Source organism: Diabrotica virgifera, chromosome 10, assembly GCF_917563875.1.
Source record: "Diabrotica virgifera virgifera chromosome 10, PGI_DIABVI_V3a".
NCBI lineage: Eukaryota > Metazoa > Arthropoda > Insecta > Coleoptera > Chrysomelidae > Diabrotica > Diabrotica virgifera.
Window position 1 is genome coordinate 63,945,972 of NC_065452.1, and position 21,385 is coordinate 63,967,356.

The 21,385-nt window shown below is 33.0% G+C and overlaps 1 protein-coding gene across 1 annotated transcript in view; it reads right to left on the bottom strand.

The window, feature by feature from the left end:
• Nucleotides 1-2,351: 2,351 nt before the first annotated feature.
• The window catches only part of LOC114339118 (E3 ubiquitin-protein ligase ariadne-1-like), a 64,279-nt gene continuing 45,245 nt past the window's right edge, over nt 2,352-21,385 (bottom strand). Inside the window, exons 2-6 of the mRNA XM_050641519.1 lie at nt 15,979-16,134; nt 14,403-14,468; nt 13,693-13,908; nt 9,629-10,413; nt 2,352-7,565 (exon numbers count right to left, since the gene is read on the bottom strand). Coding sequence (XP_050497476.1) covers nt 7,484-7,565; nt 9,629-10,413; nt 13,693-13,908; nt 14,403-14,468; nt 15,979-16,134 — 1,305 coding nt within the window. The 3' untranslated portion in view covers nt 2,352-7,483. The remainder of the gene's footprint in view (nt 7,566-9,628; nt 10,414-13,692; nt 13,909-14,402; nt 14,469-15,978; nt 16,135-21,385) is intronic.

The following is a 21,385-nucleotide window of genomic DNA, read 5'->3' on the forward strand; positions in this document are numbered from 1 at the left end:
AAACAGTCCTGAAAAACTGATTCTATCATAAATAAATCTGGGAAACCATATTTTTATCTTGTAAAACTATTTTTAAATCATAATAAAATGTAAAAGTAGGCACACTCTACTTAGTTTTTTTTTCTGTATAGCTATTTCACGAAAAATGAGTACACAATACAGCTCTGCAAGTTGTTCTGCATATTTCATTGTTTATATCGCAACCATGTTTGAGGTTGGTTTACACCTTGTGACCAGGAAGAACTGGCTCCTGATTCTAATTCAAATTTCGACTCAAAACAAGTCGCAATCAATATGGCGACGTTGAAATGCGACTGTGCGAGCCTTGTGGATTTTAGTTAAACTAACGAAATAATGTCATTAAATAGCGATTTATCGAAATTAATTGTGACTCAAAAAAAGTGGTTGATGGTTGATATTATAATTTCGAGTCGAAATTATTGTGACACGGACATGAATTAATGGCCGAAAGCGAGGTTAGGTTTAGTTTAGGAGATGTGTTTTGTTTGTGTCTTGCAAGGAAAACTAAACCAAAAGGTATTAATATGGCTGGGTTTTATGGAAATTTGCTGCTGTTGGAGGAATTAGAAATATAATAATTGAGAATGTTCACAACATGAATTATCAACTCAATGAAAGATGTAAGGTAATAATCTGGGAAAACTAGTATAAAACAAAGAAAATTATGTACCAGCTATTTTATTGCTGGACATGCTGGAATCAAATCTTAAGATTTCATATATTAGTAATAGCTCTATGCTATGTCCGCAGTAAGTGTGCTATTTGGTTTATACACAAATTAGCGCTCCGAAATCTTTGTTTCAATTGTTGCTCTGTAACTCAGAAGATTTTAACGTTAAACTAAAAACACTCACATAAGAATTCACTATAATTTAATTTTGCACATAGAGATTTTTTTTCGATTTCCTTCGGCGGATATTTTCCTCGGAAAATTCGGGTTTTCCAAACAAAATCTTTAATTTTCAACTAAAATTTTAGGGAAGTAATTATTTATCAATAATTAAATAACTTGGTGACCTCAATCTTTTTTGTTATGAGTGTCTTGAAGATATGAAAATTTGCATGTACAAAGAGAACCGGAATAAAAAGGTAACGGTTCAAAGATTGAAATCCTGTTGTTTATAACTCTGTCGCAAATGCCGGTCAAATTTGACTGGTTATACCTGGAACCACTCAATTCGATTTTTTTTCTTCGAAGAAGAAGCCGTGCCCTTTTCAACAGCGTTAACTTAATTTAATTTAATCTGATATTTTCTGAGGGGTTCCATTTGGTTATAAGCCAAAAAATATTCTTTATAACATTCCTGAGACCGCTCAAATAGTCCAATTCCAATTCTGTAAAGTACGTTGAATAGGTATAGAGCTTTTTTATACGAAAATCATAGTTATTCTGGTATATCATAATCTTTCTGGTTATTATTTCGACCGAAATTTTTTAATTAACATTTTATTTATTGCTAAACTATTGGTTAGATTGTCGCCGGCCTCCTAATATACACTCACCGGCAGAGAAAACGGGCACCCCAAAAAATGGGTCATTTTTAATATCTTGTATTTCCTAAACCTGATGTCCGATTTAAGTAATTTTTTTAATATGTTATAGCCTTATTCTTTATCAATATCGCTGTAATAATATTGTTGCTAGACAGGTACATTGTCATTGTATACAGGGTGTACGAATCAAACTGTTTTTTTCTCAAACTTTGGAACACCCTGTGGAATGTTCTAGCTTTTTAAAATACTGAAATACTGTTTTTTGATTCATTCGCTTATGTTGGATAATAAAAAAATTAAGCCTTTACCAACTACCCCTGTTTTTCGTTAATACAGGGTGTTTTTAAATAAGTACGGCAAACTTTAAGGGGTAATTCTGCATGATAAAATAATGACAGTTTGCTTTATAAACGTATGCCCGCAAATGCTTCGTTTCCGAGATAGGGGGTGTTGAAATTGTTCTTACAAACTGACGATTTATTTATTGCTCTAAAACGGTTCGATATGCAAATGAAATTTGTTAGATTTTAAGAGGTAGTTATTGCGCATTTTTTTGCATACAATTAAGAATTTTATATTTACCATTGGCGTGCATACGGGTATAAATATTTTAGATATATCCCGTATGCACGCCAATGGTGAATATAAAATTCTCAATTGTATGCCAAAAAATGCGCAATAACTAGCTCTTAAAATCTACCAAATTTCATTTGCATATCACAAACCGTTTTAGAGCAATAAATAAATCGTCAGTTTGTAAGAACAATTTCAACACCCCCTATCTCAGAAACGAAGTATTTGCGGGCATAAGTTTATAAAGCAAACTGTCATTATTTTATCATGCAGAATTACCCCTTAAAGCTTGCCGTACTTATTGAAAAACACCCTGTATTAACGAAAAACAGGGGTAGTTGTTAAAGTGCCTAACTTTTTTATTATCCAAAATAAGCGAATTAATAAAAAAACAGAATGTTAAGAAAATCTGTGGCTATAGTTGGGTTTTAATTTTAGTATTTTATAAAAGCTAGAACATTCCACAGGGTGTTCCAAAGTTTGAGAAAAAAACACAGTTTGATTCGTACACCCTGTATACAATGACGATGTACCTGTCTAGCAACAATATTAATACAGCGATATTGATAAAGAATAAGGCTATATTAAAAAAATTACTTAAATCGGACATCAGGTTTAGGAAATACAAGACATTAAAAATGACCCATTTTTTGGGGTGCCCGTTTTCTCTGCCGGTGAGTGTATAATCTACTAGGTATAAAAAATCTTTCATGTCACCAGTTTATTTAATTTTTGATAAATAATTACTTTCCTAAAATTTTAATTGAAAATTGCAGATTTTTTTGGAAAACTCGGATTTTCAGAGTAAAATTTTTGTTGAAGGAAATCGGAAAAAAATAACTGTGCAGAACTAAATTGCGGGAAATTTTTATTTGAGTGTTTTTGGTTTAAAGAAAAAATATTAAGAGTTACAGAGCACTAATTGAAAAAAAAAAAGAAGATTTGGGAGTGCTAATTTGTTTATAAATAAAATAACACACTTTCTGCGGACTTGTCATACCCCATATTACTAATATCTGTACCATCCGTGAATAAGTGGATAAGTCAAATCTTAAATTTTTTATTCTTCAAAACTAATAAAATGTTTAAAATGGCCATACCGAAAAGTTTGCATTTTTGAGTTATCGACTTATTCACAGCTGGTACAGATATATGCAATCTTAAAATTCCATTTTAGCAATCAAATAGCTGGTAAATAACTTCTCCCAAAATGACATTATTTCGATAATTTGCCCAGACTCTCAACGAACGTTGCGGTGGTTGCATACCCAATAAATCCAATAAACAGGAGGACCAAACAAAATTCTGAGCAGTGTCAAAATGATAACGTTAATATCCCCAGTTGGAACTAATATCGAAATGAGTAAGAATCGCTATAAATGGCACCTGTCATGTCGGAGTCGAAATTAAATTGCGACATCGAAATTAATTAGAATCAGGCCCCTGATTTTGTATCGTATTTCTATAAACCCCCAGAAATGAGGCCCATTCTGGGCACCAGGTGCTCCGGAGACTATCGCTGCCATGAAATTCGTATTCAGCGACCCCAAAAACCCCCGAGTAGTAATATTGAACTCATTTCCGTCAATTATTTTCCAATTACAAATTTATTATGTTTCATTACTTCGAACTGCACTTTGGAAAATGCATTTTAGTTGTTCAATAATGTAATTTTCATTTCAGCATAATTACTTTAGTTCACAAAATTTCCTAAGTGCAAAAAAAACTGGTAGGTTTATTGCTTCATTGCCTCGCCTAAAGTGGTGTTATTGTTAGGCAACCTAAATTGCTTTGTGTTACAACTTTGGGATGATATAAACTGCATGTCGGAGTTAACATAACCTAGTTAGTAGGTAGTCAACGTGTCATGTAGCTATTTTAAAAATGCTATTCAGATCCAAATCCATATTCTATTATTCATATTCATATTAAAAAATCATGACATGACATACATTATTCAAAACGATGCGGCAACAGTCAGAACTGTCTTGCGTAAACTGACTGCGGAGACTAATAATAATAATAGAATATAAGAATAGAGAATTGATTCCAGACTTATACCTCAGGAAACATTATAATACAACAAACTGAATTAAAATTGAAAAATAAATAAATAAAGAATGAAAAAAAAAATGTAAAACTATACCTAACAAATGATACGAAAGCAAAGAGCACTCGTTTAGAGCTTCCTCATAAAAAATACAAAATAATCCCATAAACAAACTGAATAAGACTAAACCTGAAAGAAGTAAAACCTAATTTATGTTGGTTAACACACATAAAAGAGCAGGGGATATATGTAAGAGCAGTTGGAAAACGACAACAGCATGTAAAGACGCATAATAATCATAAACAATGCTACTTTAACGCATCAAAATATTTAGCTAACAAATTATGTGCATCCTTTACATCACCAATTTCAGAAGCTGCCATCTATAATTGGTACATTGTTGCAAGTGATTATTAAAAAACAGTTAATTTAAAAAGAGACTTTTTTAATACAGTTTTCATAAAATATTTTTAGAGTAAAACTTTCGATAATTTTCCAGCATATAAAACAATATCAGTGTATTTTTCTATCTTGGCCTGAATTTACAATAGGCTTATTCTAGCATCAGTTTCATATGGTTTAAAATCATCAGCGAATAGTGGACCAGCGCGAGTAGAGGGGATAGCACTGGTGACTGTATTATGTTTTCTCACTGACCAACTGTTTGCTGACGGTTTTTGACTAGTTTGACTGTTTGCTAGAACAAACCTATTACTAAGAGTTTTGTTATACAATTTACAAATTTCGTGCATGAATTGTAAAAATGTGGATCAACTTGAGATCAGCAGATCAATCGGAGCCTCTTTTCTACGAATTTTTCGATAAAAATCCATTGATTTCAAATAGCATTATCAAATTATATTGATACATTTTTGTAATTAAAGAATAGCGATGTTTTAGTAGTCTTGACTACTTTCCACGAGGCACCTTATATACTATTTAGAATCAGAAAAGATGAAAAGTCATTATTAGATCTCGGGAAATATGTAAATTGCATATTTGCATATTTTGGATAAATTTTGTAAGTGCATATGCACTTATTAAAATTGCATATTTTTAAACTTTTTTGCATAGATGTATTTTAAAGAGAAATGAGAAGTCTCAGATCTAGACAATAAATCTGAAAATTCTCGTGGAACCACTTTCTGGTAATATCCTTAATCTCTGCCTTTTACAATTTACAAGGCGACGAATAAAGGAGACGAAGGGGACTCTACAATATGCAGTCACATTTTGTTAGTGAAAACATTTTGTTATTGTTAAGTGATGCTCCACCATATAACCAAAGGTGGACAATATTTAAAAATATTTTTTTCAAATTTGTTACTTGTCTAGAGCACGCGTCTGCTACAAACAGAGTAGCAGGATGCTACAAACTGTAAGGATGGAATTTACAATGGTCAATACCCTTGTATCAAATATAAAAACATATTTTTAAAATCCTTTCTGCGAGTATAGGTGTATAAAGAATAATTTTATAAAGATCGTTTACCTAATGTATTTTTACCACTCGAACTTGTGATTAGATGGAGAACATGGTTAAATTCTGTAAATTTCGTAACCGATAATTTTGAGGGAATTAGAGACGTCATTTTGTAGTTTCGATGTAGACGTAATTCAGGTGCTATGAAAAATGTGTGGATGTTTTAAAAAAACCGTTATTAAAAAGTAATTTGACACATATTCAAACCAATTTTGTAAATATTGCTTAGCCAATTACTAAATTAGAAAAGCGAAACATTTCTTTAGAACAAAATATTGAAATTAACAATTCATTAAATGAAATAATTAAACACCTTGGTGAAACCAACACAGTGTATCAAAAATCGGCACGGTGTTAAAGAAAAATGAGGGATATCAAAAAAAAAATAAAAAAAAATATTATTAAGATGGGGAAATGTGAAGATAATTTAATTTTATAGGTAGAACCCTTAATTAAACAATATTTTAAGTTTGCTTCTTTAACTTCATGTGAAGTAGAAAGAAGTTTTTCCGTGTATGCTCAAACAATTACAATCAGATAATACATACGACTGTTTTCTGTAGAAAATTTAAAAAAACGTTTAACAATGTATAGTTTTAATAATAATTGTAATAATAAAGAATGATAAATATAAAGCATAAAAAATGAATATAATGATGTAGGTAATAGAAATTTCAATTAATATTTTTTATAACTTCAGCATAAAATAAATATTTTTTTAGCAAATACCTCGACAGTGCATTGGCATCAAATAAATAATTAAATACCTTCAAAACAAGGATTACTGCGTTTTTTTATTTATATGCATTAAATGCATAAAAGCATTTTTAAGTGCATATTTCAACTGTTTTTTTTTGTGCATATTTGCATGCATATTTTAGGGTTTTTTAAGTGCATATTTCCCGAGCTCTAGTCATTATTAAAAGAACAAATTATAATTTAAATCTGAAACTTTTCGTGGAAACCACTTTATGGTAACATCCTTTATCTTTCACTTTTACATTTTATAAGGCAAGAGACGAAAAATAAAGAAAGAGAAAAGGACTCTACAATATGCAGTCACATTCCGCCTTATTCGTCTAGGGAAAGTTCCAACGAAAGATGGTTCCAAGTACTCAAAATCTGAGTACTTTGAGTACTTGGAACTATCTTTCGTTGGAACATTTCCTAGACGAGTAAGACAGAAAGTGACTGCATATTGTAGAGTCCTTTTCGCTTTCTTTATTCGTCGTCTCATGTAGAGTCCTTTTCGCCTTCTTTATTCGTCGTCTCTTGCGTTATAAATTGTAAAAGTCAGATATTAAGGATGTTACCAGAAAGTGGCTTCCACGAAAATTTTCAGATATAAATTATTTATTATTTTAATAATGAACTTTGCATCTGTGACTTTTCATCTTTTCTTTAACAGATGTCGCTACAGCGTCCTAAAAGCGAATTATAATGTTATTTTTATAATTCAGCTTAAATATATAGTTTGGTTTCGTTTCGATTCAGTGGTGTTCATGTAGCTCCACTGAAGACGATGGACCACCTCTGAATCGAAAAGAAACAAACTGTCTTTCACTATTTAGAATCAATTAACATAATAGAACGTTTGTTTGGGAAGTATTAACGAAAAAGTCCGGCTTAAACGTAAAATATGATTTCCAGATTTTTCCGATCTACTGAGGTATATTTTTGTGTTCCTATTAAATAAATATTCAAAAATTAGGCTATAAAAATAAATACAAAACTCACGTAGATAAATTAATTACACAATGTAAATAAAATCCGTATTTTGTTTCTTCCTTTTTAAAGGTAACTAGATATTAAGATCTATCATACTACAATACTAGTTACTGAACGGATGTATTTGTAGACGCTTATTCATTGTAATCCCACCATTCTTTTTCATATCCTTCGTGGACATGCTCTAATAACACTTTTCGCCGACTATCGCAGTACCTAAAAAACAAATAGTACAATTCATATAGTATTATTCAGGATAGGATAACTAATATTTCTTTGTAAAATTAATGTGGAGGATATTAAGGATAATGTAACAAGGATTATGATTGGATACCTACCTAAACAAACGAGAAGAAAGCAAGGAGCACTCCTTTAGAGCTTCCGCATAAATAATACAAAATAACTCCGTAAAGATAAGATGGCGAATGGATATTGAATCCGAAGCCAATAATGCTCCAACACACACACACAAACAAAACTAATATTTTTTAAATGATGAAAGGTTCGAAAATGCGAGTCCATTATACTATTGGATATAAATTGAGTCAATACTCGCAATCTTTGAGTTTGTATTTATTTGATGGTACAAACTGTGGTGCAACTGGTTTCGAGGCTTACATTATTTGCCTCATCATCAGGCCCAGTACATACATAGTCTTCCATAAATTACAAACTACAAGATATCAGTAACAAGACTGTTCTACAGCCAAAAATATTCATAAATGTCACCAGCTCCATCAAAAAGCAGACGAGTAGATATATTAATATGTGAATTATTATATAGGAAATATAAATTGGTTTTTTATCTATGTGTACTCAAATTTTCTTTTCTGTCTTCTATAGTTACAGTTTTCTGTCTTTATAGTTTTTGTCCAGATTTTTTGCAGTTGTTTTAATTTGTATAATAAATAATGTAAAAAGGACAACCCACATAAATTACGAACACAATTTTAAAAAACTATTGGTTGCCATGGAAGACTTTCTTATTTTTTATAACCAACCAATAATTTTTTTAAGTTACTGATATATTGTAGTTTGTAATTTATGGAAGACCATATATGTACTGGGCCTGATGATGAGGCAAACAATGTAAGCCTCGAAACCGGTTGCCCCACAATTTGTAACATCAAATAAATACAAACTTAAAGATTGCGAGTATTGACTTAGTTTATATCCAGTAATATTTTTTAATTTTTGAACATGCACATATTAGCCTTAACCATTCACACTGTTGCACATGCACATTGTCATTTTAATTGCCAGGAGAAACTGAGCGCCAGTTCAAGCTGTATGTACGTTGACGAGGGTGTAGCGTACATATCGCTACTTCTAAAAAGTTTGTTCGTTTCGGATTTTGATTTTCGTAGGTAGATTAATATTGTAACAAAAGAGTACTTTTGACCGACCCCCGTATAACAGGTCCCATCTCCACACAGACAGATCGACATCGATGATTCTGGATAAGACGCGAAGCAGCGGCAGGGGAGACGTGCGGTTGACCGAATGTCGCGCCATAACTAGAGATGGGCAGAACATTCTAGAAATAACGGCCGGTATAAATAACGGACGATTTTGTAAATAGAGTTAGTTATAAGAAAGATTTCGTACTGTAAACTTGTATAAATAAATTTCGTATAGACGAACTGCTCGTTTTATTGTTACAATATGGATGATAGTAAGGCAGGGCCATCGAGCATTAAAAAAATGCCGTTTCTGGGCATGTATTCCAGCAAAATGTCGCAGTGGAAGGGATGATTTATAACACTTCTTTCTACATCGCCGAAATTTAAAAAATAGTTCATATAATTGGGCAATTAGTGTTCAGTAGTACTGCAATAAACAGTATATTACTACGAAATGACTTAATGACATAGATACCCCGAAATCCTGATGAAGACTCCATAAAGGGAGTCAAAAGCTCGGCGTGTCATATTCATGCGTTTGTATCTTCATTGATAGTTTTTTTCCCTGTTACTTTCTTATTTTGGTTTTCTTTGCCTACTTTTGGATTGAGGTCACCAATTATTAGTACTGTCTCGCAAGTGTTCAAGTATTTATTGTTTTGGTACATCGAGCTTTCGACACTTTTCCAAGAGTCTTCATCGGGACTTTCCGCGTCTCAGTCTCTGAGTTCTTAGGTCACTTCTCTAATATACTGTTCTTTGCATCATTACTGAACAGTAATTGTTGAATGATAGTGGGCAAAAAAAAAGAAACAAGGAAATCAAAAAAGAATCTCAATGTCATAAACAGATCAAAGTGATTATAAAATGTATTACCTGTACTTGTCTTGAACCTTTTGTTTAATATCAGCAAGATTTTCAGACGTAATATCCCTCTCCAAATACTCCGACAATGTTTCGGTGGCACTCTCGAGGTCTTTTTGGTTATCTTCAAAAATCACAGATTGGTTATTCTTTTGTAAGTAGTAAGCAAATACGTAAGTGTACATTAACGTTTGTCTACACTGACACAATATATCTACAGCTTTTTTCAAAAATTGCACCTCTATCCAACTCATATTGTGTTGTTGCATTTCTTCCATTTTTTCTTTCACTGAAGCATACAACTTGTGTTCAAATTTCAAAGATGCCATATGATTCATGTATCTATTACAATAGAACAGGTAACGCTGAAGTGCTGACCGAGACTTCTCTTGTGCATCTCTAGCAGCCTTTGCTTCATCTTCATCATACCTATTACAGTTATACCAGGAACTCCCATGGGGCTCCCAAGGTCCTAAACATACCCAACAGAAATCCGCTTTGCAGTTTTGATTTTTACACACCATGTGATTACAACCTCCATCCTTTTCTATTGTTACATTACACCTAGGACATTCTTTGGTGTTAGCCGCTATCCAGTTACTAGTTTCTGAGTCATCGTCACATTTCTTTATCCATTTTTTTAAAAGATGGCATTTTACAGGATCATGCCAATTTTCTCCACAAGCAAAACAAAATGTATGACTACATTTACAAGTTACCCTATGGGGCTCCACATACTGAACCTTTATTGCATTGCTACAGTCTGGAGATGGACACCATCTCAATAATCGATTGCACTAAAAAATATTGTATATATTAGTAATCGCAAAATCTTTATACAAACAAATATACAGGGTGTTAGTAAATAAGTATGAAAAATTTTAAGGGCTAATTCTACATGAAAAATTAATGCCAGTTTGCTCTATAAACATATGTCCGCAAATGCTTAGTTTTGGAGATACGGGGTGTTGAAATTTTTATTTCAAACTTCCAATTTATTTATTGCTCTAAGACCAGTTGAGCTATGAAAATGAAATTTGGTGAGTTTTAGGAGGTAGTTATTACGAATTTTATGACATACAATTAAGAATTTTGTATTCATCATTGGCGCGCCTACGGGCAATGGTCTGAATTATTTTAAAGAAAAAAATAGTACGCCACTGAGATATTTCGAATTAGAAATTATTTTTAAATTCCACGTCTAATTTATGATAAAACACCTTTCTTGCCTTTTTTTCATATGATGCACCGTTTTTATGCAGAAAAATAAAACATCTTGGCGCATATTTTTCATTTCTTAATACATCATCAAGAACTATCCAATATAATAATACTAAACTAGAACAATAACAGAAAATATTACTCATACCATTTCAACTAGGTGCAAAGCTGCAAGAAATGTTTAAAATGATCTCCTTTACAGGTAACAGTACGCCACTGAGATATGTCAAACTAAAAATCATTTTTGAATTCCTCGTTCAATTGACGACAAAAAATCTTTCTTGCCTTTTTTTCATATGCGGCGCCGTTTTTATGCAAAAAATTAAACATCTTAACGTTTACAAAGTATTTGAACTAAGTTTCTATGCATATGGAAACTACCTCAAATACTTGGTAAGCGTTAAGATGTTTTATTTTTTTGTATAAAAACGGCGCCTCGTATGAAAAAAAGGAAAGAAAGATTTTTTGTCGTAAATTGAACGAGGAGTTCAAAAATGATTTTTAGTTTGACATATCTCAGTGGCGTACTATTTTTTTCTTCAAAAAATTCAGACCATTACCCGTACGCGCGCCAATGATGAATATAAAATTCTTCTGTTATCTGTAAAGGAGATCATTTTAAACATTTCTTGCAGCTTTGCACCTAGTTGAAATCTTATTAGTAGTAGTAATATTTTCTGTTATTGTTCTAGTTTAGTATTATTATATTGAATAGTTCTTGATGTATTAAGAAATGAAAAATACGCGCCAAGATGTTTTATTTTTCTGCATAAAAACGGTGCATCATATGAAAAAAAGGCAAGAAAGGTTTTTTATCATAAATTAGACGTGGAATTTAAAAATAATTTTTAATTCGAAATATCTCAGTGAAGTACTATTTTTTTCTTTAAAAAAATTCAGACCATTGCCCGTAGGTGCGCCAATGATGAATACAAAATTCTAAATTGTATGTCAAAAAATTCGTAATAACTACCTTCTAAAACTCACCAAATTTCATTTTCATAGCTCAACTGGTCTTGGAGCAATAAATAAATTGGCAGTTTGAAATAAAAATTTCAACACCCCGTATCTCCGAAACTAAGCATTTGCGGACATATGTTTATAGAGCAAACTGGTATTAATTTTTCATGTAGAATTAGCCCTTAAAATTTTTCATACTTACATATTTACTAACACCCTGTGTGTATACTATACTATACAGATACAGTATGGTGCAAATGTTTGGAATAAATTCGTTATTTCGTAAGTTAGAGACTTTAAGGAAAATCCTGAGACAGGTCGATTTTTATTTTCGAATTATGATTTTTTGACATATATATCATACTAGTGACGTCATTTCATCCATTTGGACGTGATGACGTAATCGATGATTTTTTTTTAATGAGAATAGGGGTCGTGTGCTAGCTCATTTGAAAGGTTAGTCTATTCTCTATTCAGTGATATAAACACTAACATTATTATTTATAGGTACAGAGTGTCTAAGAAAAATTATTTTGAATTAAATTAATTGACACAAAAAAAAAGAATATATATAATTTATTTTATTCAAAATACATTCTACTGTTGTCAGAAAATAGAAAAAAATGTTTATTTAACAAATAAACATTGTTTTTCGATTAAATTAAATGTTCAAACTGTCAAGAGGAACACCCTGTGTAAATAATTATGTTAGTGTTTATATTACTGAATAGAGAATTGAATCACCTTTCAAATGAACTAGCACACGACCCCTATTGTCATTTAAAAAAAGCATCGTTTACGTCATCACTTCCAGATGGATGACGTCACTAGTATGATATATATGTCAAAAAATCATAATTTAAAAATAAAAATCGACCTGTTTCAGGATGTTTCCTTAAAGTCGCTGGCTTATGAAATAACGAATTTATTCCAGACATTTAGACCATACTGTACGTTGAAGGTGTGTCAACATGACAAATCATATGAAAGTAAAGTTAACAGCAAAAATATTAAGAGACAAATTTGCAAAAAGAAATTCATTCTACAAATAAACACTAAAATATAGCAACTAAGCAGCAAAAAATAATAGAAATGCAGAATAGCGATAAGAATAAAGAGTATCTCTCTCTTCAATCCTGACCCCCGGAGGGAGTGTAGTGGTCGACGTGATGTCGTGTATTGTCCGTATCCGAAATCTCTGTGTCTGGTCATTTCTTTTAACTCATGCATAGGTCTTTTGCATATTCCTGTAATTTGATCGATCCATCTTGTTGGGGATCTTCCTCGTGATCTTTGGCTTTCTGTCTTTCTTTGGAGTGTTTCCATGTTTTCTGTGTGTGCTCTCATAACATGTCCAAAGTATTTTAATTGTTGGAGATGGACCTTACGGGAGAGTCGTTGGCTAACTTTTAGGAATTATTTGTCCTACCGTCGGTCCAAGAAATTCGTAACATTCGTCTCCAACAGAACATTTCAGTGGCGTCTCAGGGTCCAAGATTCACATTCGTAGGTCAGTATTGAAAATATTAAGCAGTTGATCAACCTCATCTTTAACGCTCGTTAAATTTAACAGCCCTTCCATATTTTGGTCATTTTTACTGTGGCAACTTTTGCTAGATCACATCTATGTTTAATCTCTTCCTGTAATGATCCTCTTTGTGATATAATTAATGATAATAACGTGATAATAAGTAGAACTGTTGAAAATATTTCATATTTAAATATGTAGTGATAGCACTACAACACTGAAAATGGAATGGAAAAAATACTATGGTAAATGTGGAACTACTTTTAGAAGAATGAAGAAAAAAACATGAATTGACTCTCCATTTTTTACTTTTCGCATGTTAGAGACCCTAAAACTGTGTATCTATGTATCTAATTTTTAAACTTACCTCAACAAAACTGTTCGTGATAAGATGTTGGTATTTGAGTCTTACTTTAGAGTCTCTAACTAATCGCATTACACTAGCATCATCAACCAAGATATCACAACCATGAGCTGCACATGCTATTGTTTGTCCTACACCTTCTTCCATTATTTTAGTGGTCAAATATTCACACCAACAGTGGGTGCAAAATCTGTGACCGCATTCAAGACCGGTCATATGCTGAAAACAAAAAAATGTATTACATACGTTTCGACAGATTTGTGAATTGAATTTTTTTTCTACAGGATACAAGTTTTTTTATTATTGACTAATACCTATATACAGTCCGTCTAATTTACTTACCGTTGCACGTCATTATCTACGTTAGATATCTAAGTTGACATTGTTGCCCAATTACAAAAAATTCTTGAATTCATTTTAAATAAAATACATCACACAATTTTTGCGGAAGTGGATTATACAGCAAAACAAATTAATATTCAATGTAAATAAATAAAAACTTTAGAAATAGAAAACAAGAATTATATATAATCAAGTTATAATCTTACGTTAAAGTACATAATAAAAACAGTAAATATAATGAAACAAATACTTATAGTAAAGAATATAAACAAATATGAAATGTCATCACCGCAACTGTCAAATAAAACGGTAAGTAAATTAGATGGAGTATTATAACTAATCTTGATTAGATATATTTGTGTATTACTTACTGATGATGGAAAAATCATAAAACAAATCTCACATTCCTCTGTTCCATTATTTGATTTTTTAGGTGGCTAAAAATAATGTTAAATTAAAAAAAAAACACGATTTAAATATTAAAACACCTTGGCTGCGTTACGGGACAAATAGACCTCGTATTAGATTAACGGTTGGCTGCGGCGACTTTGTCGTAACGCACGGTGCCAAATGAGGTATAGGTATAAGGGACATATATGCCTCGTAACTCGTAACGCACTCAACGTAAGTTTATAAATACAGTAGAACCCCGCAAATCCGAAATAATTGGGGGGACAGCCTGTTCTGATTCCGAAAAGTTCGGATTATTAGAAAGTTAGCCTAACTAATAATTCAAAGCTTTCGTTGTCGTTGATTTTGAGTCGCTGCACCTGTCTCACTCTCTCCCTCTTCCACCCATCTCAGATTGATGTCACTGATGCAGAGCCAGTGGCATTGTTTGTGTTTACTCGCTAACTCGCTGACTAGATTTACAATTTGAAGAAGCTCCATTTTTCCACGCTCCATTACAAGATGAAGTCGTACAACAACAGGATGAGAAAACAAAGACGAAAATGCAATTACAGAGTGGATTGAAACTGACGACAATGGGCACCAAGAATTTACGGATGAAGACATTGTAGACTTGGTTCAACCTCAAGGCAACCCTAATAAAGATAAAGAAAGCGAAGAAGAAGTTTCCCTGCCATATCGAGTGTCACACGTAGATGCCACGAAAGTTCCGGATATGGCTCTACGTTACGAGGAGCAGAACTCTGCTGGGTTACCGGTCGATGTAATGTTTATGCGTAAATTGTTCAACATCGCTGCGTCAATTCCCTACACCTCCATGCGTCAGAATAAAGTAACCGACTTCTTTAAGAATGCTCCTTAGGGTAAAAACATGCCGAAGATACATGGATGAGCGCGGTGTAGGACGCGATTGCGGTCGCTACATCGATATCAAAACAAACCTTCATTTTCTTATGATATCGTTCATACCAAGGATGTGTCACCCGTTCACCCTCGCGACCTTGCATAGCGGTTTACAGCGATGTCGATGTCAAAACAGGATACGGAAAGTATCTTCGGTATGTTCTGCCAGTCATCGATGTAAACCTCGACTACGATCGCGACCTACACCGCGCTCATCCATGTATCTTCGGCATGTTTTTACCCTTATGGCTGCAAACGTTCTCGCAAAGAGGGTGAACAATATTTTTGGACTTAACTTGACTACAAGAGAACCGACGTAAGTTTATGTTTAACTTTTATAAGTACTACGTATCAAGTACGTATTCATTTTTAAGAAATTTTAAAAGTCAAAGGCCGATTCAATACTAGATTTTTTAATTTTCTGGTTTTACTCTGTATAATAAACATAATTTTAAGTTTTTGTCCTGAATTTTTTAACTTTTTTCACTTTCTGTTGGTTCGGATTTGCAGAACGTACGGATTAGCGGGGTTCGGATTTGCGGGGATCTACTGTATCTCTAAACGCAATCAAGGTGTTAAACACGAAATAAATTAATAACATGTATGTATTATCCATCGGCACTCAACTCTTACCTTTGCTCTAAAGCTAATATTCAATTCCTTAAAAGGATTAATAACTCTAGCTTCAGAAAACAACTGATCTTGATCACCATCATAGAACCTTTCCATTAACTTTTCTTTATCCCATCGAAAGTGATTTAAAAGAATACGTGTTGTTGTTGCAGGGATCTAAAAAAATTTAAATTAAAATATTATAATGCATAATTTTATTCTCACAACGGCTGCGGTGAAAGAACTAGAAGCGTACTACAAGAAAAATTCACTAAGACCAAACCCAAAGAAAACTCAAGTCTGTGCCTATCATCTGAACAACACATCAAGCCAGAAAAAAGCTACACCTAACACGGCAAGGAAAACTATAAAAGAACTGCACATAACTAAAATATAAGGGGGTACAAATCGACTGCACTCTCACATTTAAATACTGTATACTGTCACTATACTGTGAATCAAAATCTCTTTGACTGAGAAACGTTTAATTGTATGCTTATTTCCAGGTGCCTATATTTGAATCTGCATCAAGAATATGCTCTTGGAAATGGTCTATGATTAGATCAGATTTTACATAAGCAGATGAGACAATGTGCCTCAGTGCCTCACAGATAAAGATGAAGAAAGATTAAACATTAAGAATATTCAAAAGGACAATCCTAAGAGACAGAATGAATGGAGAAGATAGAATTGGATTTATTAAAGCACAGAGACTGAGATAGCTGGGACACTTAGAGAGAAGGAAAAACTACCTAGTGATTAAGAAGGTCACCAGATGGAAGTTAAAAATGGAAAGACCAAGGGGAAGACCTAGAGGGAGATGAAATTGATACTTTTAATATACAAAAGAGTGGATCACCAAATGCAACTTTAATTGCAATATAATGCTTGTAGTCTTTAAAGTCTTTTTTGCATTTTATAAAATTAGAGATCAAATCCTACTCATCGTGATTTAAAAGAATATATATAAGTTAATAGATAATATTTCTTTGAACAACTGACAAACTTTCGAGCAGAAACAGATGCTGATCTCACTAAGACCAAACAAATTAAAAAGTTTGAAAATTTGTTACTACAACAGCGGCCAAAAAAGAAAGAAAATCCACAAATAGAAACAAACAATTTAGTATATAACTTTTCAAATCTGACACTGGATGAAGCCACGAATAGTGTTTTTGCAAAAGGTTTCAATTTTGCTGTTGCACCTACATACATTCCCGTAGAAAACATCATTACTGAGGTAGAGACTACAATTACTAATCTCCTAGCAGAAACAGCCGAGATCATACGCCAAGACGTATCAAAAATATTAAGAACAGCTAAACCACCAAAAAGAAATTTAACACGGGAAGAGAAAGAAGCCTTACATAATTTGAAGAACAACAAAGAAATCATCGTGCTTCCAGCTGACAAAGGCAACGCTACGGTAGTGATGAATATTCAAGACTACGAAACAAAAATAAACGACATCTTAAATGATACAACATATCAAAGCATCTCGTCAGACCCGACAACCTATCTAGAGAAAATAACAAAAGCCAAGATCAAAGCCTCAAATATCAATAAAGAACAACAGGTCCATCTCATACCTAGAGAGAAGTCATCTAGATGCCCAAAATTTTACGGCCTACCCAAGGTACACAAGGCAGGATTACCACTGCGACCAATTGTGAGCTCCATCGGATCTCCCTTACAACCGCTGGCGAAATTTCTGGCCCAACAGCTGCAACCATACGCGGAAGAAGCGGATTTTTACGTCAAGAACGCGAGCCACTTCATCGAGCTTATAAAAGGTGTGACTCTTGAGCCGGGACATTTGCTAGTCAGCTTCGATGTTGTCTCACTTTTCACGAATGTTCCTGTAGATGAATCACTGGACATCATAAGCAAAAAGTATCCAATATCACCGGATACACTAAACCTAACCAAACACTGTTTAAATAACACTTATTTCATCTATAAGGAACAAAGATATAAACAAGTTGAGGGAGCACCGATGGGTTCCCCACTGTCACCAGTAATAGCGAACTTGTTTATGAAGGAAATAGAACATCGGGCAATAGAAACAGCTGAATACAAACCCAAAGTATGGCTTAGATACGTGGATGACACTTTTATCATCTGGACCCACGGAGAAGAAAAACTAAAGGCTTTTTTAGAACACATCAACAATATCCACCATAAAATTCAGTTTACCATGGAACTGGAAGAAAACGATCAAATTCCATTCTTAGATGTGTTAATAATAAAGAAACAAGACGGACACATAGGCCATACAGTGTATCGGAAACCGACACATACCGATAGATATCTAAATGCTGCTTCACACCACCATCCTGCACAATTGCATTCAGTCATTAAGACCTTGATTACAAGATCCGAAAGACTGACAGACCAAGAACATCAAAATGAAGAAATGCATAACGTGAAAACAGCGTTAAGAAAAAACGGCTTCTCAACATACAACATCGAAAAAGCTCAAAATGCTCGAAGAAGAGATAAGGACCCTACAGAAGACAATAAACCGATCGGCAAAACTATTCTGCCATATGTGAAGGGTACGACAGAGAAAATAGGGAGAGTGCTGAGAAAACACAACATAGAAACGATATTTAATACGGACAGAAAGATCTCAACTATTTTACCAACACCAAAGACCAAAATATCGTTAGAAAGCCAAGGTGTATACGAGATTCCGTGTGGAGATTGTGGAAAGTCGTACATTGGACAGACCAACCGAAAAATCCAGGTAAGACGAGAAGAACACCGAAATGCTATCGAAAGGGGAGAAACCACGTCATCCCTGGCTCAACATGTCGCAAATACAGGACACACAATAAACCTGAACCAAACAACGATGTTAGCTAACATCCGAAGTAAAAAGAAAACGGGAAATCAGAGAATCGATAGAAATTGAAAGAAATCCCAACGGCTTAAACCAAAGAGATGATGCGCAACGGCTTCCTACAACATGGAAAACGGTACTGAAGAAAAAGACCAAAATAAATCAGGCCGCGACATCCACGCGTAACATCCCGCCGACGACTGCAACCTACACCGGACCAATAACAAGAGCCAGAGTTCGCGCAGGGCAAGCAGCAGCAGCATCAGGATCAACTACAAAGTGACGGTATCGTGAGTAAAAATTCAGTTTACTTCAAGCAGCAGCGAGAAGCGGAACTACCTGACTTGACAATGGCAAGTGAGATCTTGCCGAAACGTCGTCAAAATAATGGTTTTTCTCAAAACCAAAATTATTCAACGCGGAGTCAAACCCGGAAAACAACAGAAAGCATATATATATATATATATATATATATATATATATATATACAAGTAGTATTTTGATTGACTTGATTGGAAATACGAATTTCACAAATTTTTTGGGTATTGAAGTCAAATTGGGGCTTTAAAGTATACTATTGTCTAATATTCGAGCTTTCGGAAATGTTTATTTCCTTTTTCAAGAATGTCTACAATGCAATAAGATAAAAAAAATATTAGAATATTTATCAAAGAACAAATAGTAATGAGTAACTTACCAGAATTTAGATTATAAAAAAATGTTGGTTACTATACATAAGATTAAAAATATCAATGGTAAACGGCTGTTGTACATTTTGAATAACATAAAAAACAATAAAAATTCTTAACAAAAACACTTAACAAAGGATAAAAATTGGTTAAATTTTGAAGTAATGATCTAAATTTGATTGACTTTTAAAAAGTTTAGTTTATCATAAATACATGGCTGACAAAAAATTAAATGTAACTATGGTAATAGTATATAGGTGTTTATAAGGAATTGAATCAAAATCTATGATAAGAAAATAAGGAAATTTATGTTTTCAAAAAGCAGAAAAGTTAATGTTAAATATTAGTGATATTAATTAATTTTGTCAAAGTTTAGTACCAATTTCAAAAGTATAGGAGATTTGAAAAATCTTATGATCTGATATGTACACCTGGTTCCAAAAAAAACTGATACGACTCTTGACGCGTATTTTGTAGAAAATTGAGCAGTGTATTTTGAAGGATAAATACCTAATATTTACATACTGTCAATGTCACTGCCAAATCTTAAAATTTGTCAGATAGCTTATTCTGTTCCACGGTTATTAGACTTTATTATTAATCTTTATTATTAATACTTTCTCCGCAACTGAGGGTATCTTATCAACTGTATTGTTTTTAAACAATAGATGATAAAATAAAAATATTGACAGTTCAAAAATGTGAACATTATTGCATTGTGTGTGGCCTAAGTTTGGGCTAAAAACTGAAATGTATTACATTTTTACAAAATTTTGGAATATGTTTAATTACGTAGACCAATTTTAACAGTTGTTTTCAATACAGATTTGAATCATCTACAAATAGTTTCTATGGGCCATTCCACGAACATACGCCTGTTTTAGATTACTTCGACAACGAATATTTTACTGTGCAACATAAGAAGTACGAAAGTAAATGGCGCTAATAATTATTCCAATAAACAACAATGTAATTTGCAATTTAATTTCGTTCTTCTTAATTTGCACAGTAAAATATTCGTTGTCGAAGTAATCCAAAACAGGCGTATGTTCGTGGAATAGGGTATAATGTCTTTTGATGTCAAATAATTATAGGTCTGGATCCCGCGTATGAAAAAAAAGTTGATTAATAGCAAGCTGAAAATTTGTTAATAGCTTAAGGGTGTCTAGTCGGATAAACTTTGATATATGGGAACACTGGAACAGGGGCAGTTTTAATTGTGGAACAGGTTAAAAATTTGGAACGGTCAGACCACGGAAACGGCACATTTAATTTGTCCGACAGAATAGACTTAAACTCTCCGAACAGAGATTAAACTCTCATGCAAAAATCAGACTGCTATTTATCACCTGTCATAATTCCTGTCATTTGACATATTCTACATGTTCCACTCATTAAAACGCCCATTTGGTGATAAATAGCAGTCTGATTTTTGCATGAGAGTTTAATCTCTGTTCGGAGAGTTTAAGTCTGTTCTGTCGGACAAAATACGTGTGCCGTTTTCGTGGTCTGACCGTTCCAAATTTTTAACCTGTTCCATAATTAAAACTTCCCCTATTCCAGTGTTCCCCTATATCAAAGTTTGTCCGACTAGATACCCTTAAGCTATTAACAAATTTTCAGCTTGCTATTAATCAACTTTTTTTTTCATACGCGGGATCCAGACCTATTAGGGAAGCTGGAATTCAACAGTTTAGAATTTTACATTGAGTTAATGCAAAATTGTGACGGATGTTAAAATTCTCAATGTATTTTAATTGTATTCATTTTTTTTCGAATCCTGAGAAAGTTAATAAATATTTTTGAAAATTTTAAACTCAGAATGAAAGACTACATTATTACCGAGGGCTGAAAGTCCCTGAAAACTTCTATAATATTTATTTTAATAAGTTAC